Source organism: Gekko japonicus, unplaced genomic scaffold, assembly GCF_001447785.1.
Source record: "Gekko japonicus isolate JY-2015 unplaced genomic scaffold, Gekko_japonicus_V1.1 scaffold5087, whole genome shotgun sequence".
NCBI lineage: Eukaryota > Metazoa > Chordata > Lepidosauria > Squamata > Gekkonidae > Gekko > Gekko japonicus.
The window spans coordinates 46,627-51,402 of record NW_015163240.1 but is presented as its reverse complement, the minus strand read 5'-3'; the positions used below and the strand labels follow the sequence as shown (position 1 = coordinate 51,402).

The following is a 4,776-nucleotide window of genomic DNA, read 5'->3' as shown; positions in this document are numbered from 1 at the left end:
AGCACCAAGAATACAGAGCATCACTGCCACAGACATAAGAACATATGAGAAGCCATATTGCATCTGGCCAATGGCCCATCCAGTCCAACACTCTGTGTCACACAGTGACCAAAACCCAGGTGCCATCAGGAGGTCCACCAGTGGGGCCAGAACTCCATCAGCCCTTCCACTGTTGCCCCCCCCAAGCACGAAGAATACAGAGCATCACTGCCCCAGAGAGACACGGTGTTCCATCTATCCCTTGTGGCCAGGGGTCATTTCGTAGAAAAAGAGGTGCAGGAGCTCATTAGCGTAACTCATTAGCATAACTTATTATTATTATGAAGTGTGTCAGAAGGCAACAGCCACCGCTCGGGCTCCACTGGACTGTTTTGGATTGCTAGCTATTGAGGGGGGAGGAATGGACATGCAGATCTGTCCTCGCAGAGGAGGGAGAGCTTGTCCCTGAATAAAACTTGGGTCTTAAAGGTGCCACTGGACTGTTTTGGACCGGGGACCAGGGGGGGCTCTGCAACTTACCTGGCTGCTTCTTGCTCTGACTGAGGGCTGCTGGGAGCAGGGGGTGGGGCTTGTTGCATGTGCCTGCCCCCTGGGCTCTTTACTGCTGGAGCTCCGCTCCCGTGCGCTCCTGCAGGAAATGACCCCTGGGGGTATGAGCCTCCAGAAGAGGCCCATACCAGAGTGGTGGCAGCCATTAGAGAACCTTTCTAGCCACTGCCCGCGACACTGGGTAAAAAGCAAACACAATCTAAGAATTCGAATGCACAGAAGAGGAAGATTTCCTCTGGTGTGGATAAGTATAGCCAGAACACACCAAAGGAGATCTTCATGTGCAGATCCTTCGGCGTAATTACGCAAACTTTTCACTTTTCCATAAGCCATCTCATTCTCATGTTGGATGGAGACTCCATGGGAAAGTAAAGTTACATGAGGGCTTAGAAGAGATGTCATTTCCCTTTCGTATCAAGGGGATGCCACTTTCTCAATATCAGGGAGGAGGCTAGTTTTCTGTCCCATTTTGTGATTTAAATACGATTCAGCTAGATTCGATTCCAGTAGCACCTTAGAGAACGGCAGGAAGTCTGGGGTATATGCTTTTGAGAGCCGAAGCTCTCTTTGTCAGATTCCTGAGTTAAATACAAATTCAGTCCCGCACCGGAGGGATCCGGTTGAATAATTCCACCTCCTGATACCAACGTATCTTTGGTCTGGCCTTGCCAGAAAGAAATCTTGAAGTCCAGCTAAGGTCTCTGCAGCTTGATCTCTTGGTGGCCTAGTTCCCAAGAGCATAGAGGAGGTGATGCCCTCAGAAAGGCAGCTGCTGAATCCAGAAGAGAGAGGGGGTCCAGGAGAGACACGGGTCCTCTTTGCTTCTTCCGTCTTGAACCTGGAGAGCTGCCATTTCTGTGGTGTCGATGGTGAGAGGGATCACGCTACAGAGTTAAGACAGAGAGAGAGAGAACCTGAGTGGGGTGACGCTCAGGTGACGCAACTCCAGGAGTCAAGTTCTGATGGGCAGGAGTCTGGTCACTCTGGTGGGATCTCAGCCCACCTCTCTACCCCATGGCACAAGAGCAGAGGCAGCAGCCCCAGCAGAGGGAGAAGGCGAGGAACTCTTGGACTGAAGCTTCTTCCTGAAACACAGTTGTATGCACCGTTAGGATGGTAAATCCCTTTCCTGCTGCATGTAAGGAATAGTCCCCTTGCTTACTCCAGGAGTCATCACTAGGGATGGGCACGAACCCAAAAACGAGCCACGGTTCAAGCACGAACCAGGTTGGTTTGTGGTTCGCAAACCAGAGGTTCAGGAGAACGTGTCTCCCACGATCCGCCCACGAACCTCCATGTTTTTCATGGAGGTTCATGGGAGATATGTTCTTGGGCTCCAGAGTCATTTAAATGCCTTCAGAGCTTACTTCCAGGTCTGGCGGGCCACCCAGAATTGAGCTCCGAAGGCATTTAAATGCAATCGGAGTCCACTACCAGGTTGTGGCCCCACCCATGTGAGCTCTGAAGGCATTTAAATGCCTTTGAATGGAGGGACAGTTTTCTCTGTGTGGCAAGCCCGGAGATTCACTGCTCCCGCAGGGACATTGGGAACCAGAGAGCCAGAGTGCTAATTGCACAAGGTAAACATCTGCTGACTTCAACGTGAGAAGATATACTTGGCAGAGAGACGGGAAGAGATAAGACAGTGAGGCTGTCTGCAGAACACACATTCCTGATATCATAGCTATGCTTGTAACTTTCCGAAAAAGAAAGGGGGGAAGAGATTCTTGATAAAAGGCTGTGAAGTGAGAACACTTCATACAGATTTCTGCAGAGCTGTTTGTGTCGTGTCGTTCTTTGAACCCTTCAACCTTCATTTGAAGCTCACACAGGTGGGGCCGCAAGCCAGTAGTGGGCTCCAAGAGTAAGCTCAGTCAAATTGGGCAGCCCGACTCAACTGAGCTCCTAGAGTGGGCGCTGAAGGCTTTTATAGGCCTTATATGTCCTTATATGGACAGGCCCACTTCCAGGTTCATGAACCCATGAAACTGCCTTATACTGAATCAGATTGCTGGTCCATCAAAGTCTGTATTGTCTACTCAGACTGGCGGCAGTTCCCCAGGGTCTCAGACTGTCTTTCCCATCACCCCCTGCCTGGTCCTTCTAATTGGAGATGCTGGGGATCGAATCTGGGCCCTTCTGCATGCCAAGTGGATGCTCTACTGAGCCACAGCCCCTCCCTTCTGATCAGGTAAGAGGCCAATCGGGTCCTCCTTTTAACAGCCACTTGCCTAACTGCTAAATCCTGCAGCAGTGCGTTCCATAAGCTCAGAGGGGAAGAGGTCTCTGATCTCCTTCATCTGGAAATTCCTGACTTCCATCTCCCTGTGACCATTTCATTTCTGGAAAGGACTGCTTAAGGCTGGGGCAGAGGGATGAGAAGAAGGATTTTGCCCTTAATGTGACAATTGCAGCTGGTATCTTGCTCTGGAGCCTTGGCCACCCCCCTTCCCCTGATTACACCCCTCCCCACCCTCTATTGCTCTGGAGCCTTGGCCACCCCCCTTCCCCTGATTACACCCCTCCCCACCCTCTATTGCTCTGGAGCCTTGGCCACCCCCCTTCCCCTGATTACACCCCTCCCCATCCTCTATCACTTACCGCATTTAAGGCTGCTGGGGGTCTGGATTGTTCCCTGCATGAAAAGAAAGGAGAACTGTTGAGGCCCTCAGCCCTCATGTCGATTTATTTATTTATATCCTGCTTTTCTCCCCTGTTGGGATTCAAAGCCGCTTGGGACATATTTCTCCCCTCCTCTGTTCTCTCACAACCCTGTGAGGTAGGCCAGGCAAAGAGTTCGTGATGGGCCCAAAGTCACCTGGCGAGCTTACGTGGCAGAAATAGGAATTCGAACCCAGGTCGCCCAGAGTCCTACTCTAGCACTCTGTCTGCTACTGGTTGTTATCCCCCCCCCTTATCTGGAGAAGTGAGCAGTGACTCACAAACTCCTACCCTGCCACAAATTTTGTTAGTCTTTAAGGTGGTACTGGGCTCTTGCTCTTTTCTACTGCTACAAACTAGCACGGCCAGGGTTCCCTCTAAGCTGAGTCAGGGTGAGCTAGCTCACAGTCTTTTAGCCTCCGGCTCACACGTTTTTGTCTCAGCTCAGGAAGGAGGGCTCCAGAGCAAACTAATTTACGCAGTAGCCAAATCGCTCGCTCACAACTTGAATGCCGGTAGCTTGCCAAGTAGAATTTTTGCTCACAAGACTCCACAGCTTAGAGGGAGCATTGCACACGGCTACCCATCTTGATCTATCCGCCTTAAAACACTGAATTGAAAGAGAAGAGAACTTGTGATAGTCGGGGTGTGTGTGTTGATCATCCTCCCCAAAACCCTCTGAGAAGAGAGAGGTCTCTCTTTGCTCCACAGCCCTGAGGAGGAGGAAGAGGAAGAAGAGGAGGAGGAGGAGATTGGATTTATACCCCGCCTTTCACTCAAGAGAGAGCAGTTTACAATCTCCATCCCTTCCTCTCCCACAACAGATATCCTGTGAGGTAGGTGGGGCTGAGAGAACAGCTCTGAGAGAACTGTGACTGACACAAGGTCACCCAGCTGGCTGCATGTGGAGGAGGGTGAAATCAAACCCGGTTCTCCAGATTACAGTCCACCGCTCTTAACCACTACACCAAGCCGAAGAATTCACATGAATACACTAAGCTGCCTTATACTGAATCAGACCACTGGTCCATCAGGGTCAGTATTGTCAACTCAGACTGGCAGCGGCTCTCCAGGGTCTCAGGCAGAGGTCTTTCACATCATCTACAACATGATGCTTTGAACTGGAGATGCCGGGGATTGAACCTGGGACCTTCTGCATATTGGGATACTTGGTTAATATGGCAGAGTTTGCCCAGTCATAGAAGCGTGATCCTGAGTGCAGTAAATAAATAGCCCAAGAAGTATACTGCAAAAAAAAAGGGGTAAACTTACATTTATTCAAGTAGACCCAATTCACATTCGGGTTGCAGTCGAAAAGAAAGAGAGAAGCCTAATCTAAAGAGTACTTTCCCCCATCGCAAATTGCCAGCTCATCTGAGATCGTGTGTGTGGGAGTATGTGGACCAGAGGTCATTTCGTGGGGGATCGCGGGGGATCGCAGTTCCCCCGGGTGAGGTACGGGGGCGGGGCACATGACGAAGCCCCGCCCCCTGCTTCCGACCGCCCCGCTTCCGGCCTTCATTCAGCCAGGAGGAGGCAGGAGAAGAGGGAGGGTAAGTTGCTTCC

General features: G+C 51.0%; 1 protein-coding gene across 1 annotated transcript in view; it reads right to left on the bottom strand.

The window, feature by feature from the left end:
• Positions 1–1,346: 1,346 nt before the first annotated feature.
• The window catches only part of LOC107106983 (class I histocompatibility antigen, F10 alpha chain-like), a 30,716-nt gene continuing 27,286 nt past the window's right edge, over positions 1,347–4,776 (bottom strand). Inside the window, exons 8-9 of the mRNA XM_015407198.1 lie at positions 3,151–3,184; positions 1,347–1,433 (exon numbers count right to left, since the gene is read on the bottom strand). Coding sequence (XP_015262684.1) covers positions 3,156–3,184 — 29 coding nt within the window. The 3' untranslated portion in view covers positions 1,347–1,433; positions 3,151–3,155. The remainder of the gene's footprint in view (positions 1,434–3,150; positions 3,185–4,776) is intronic.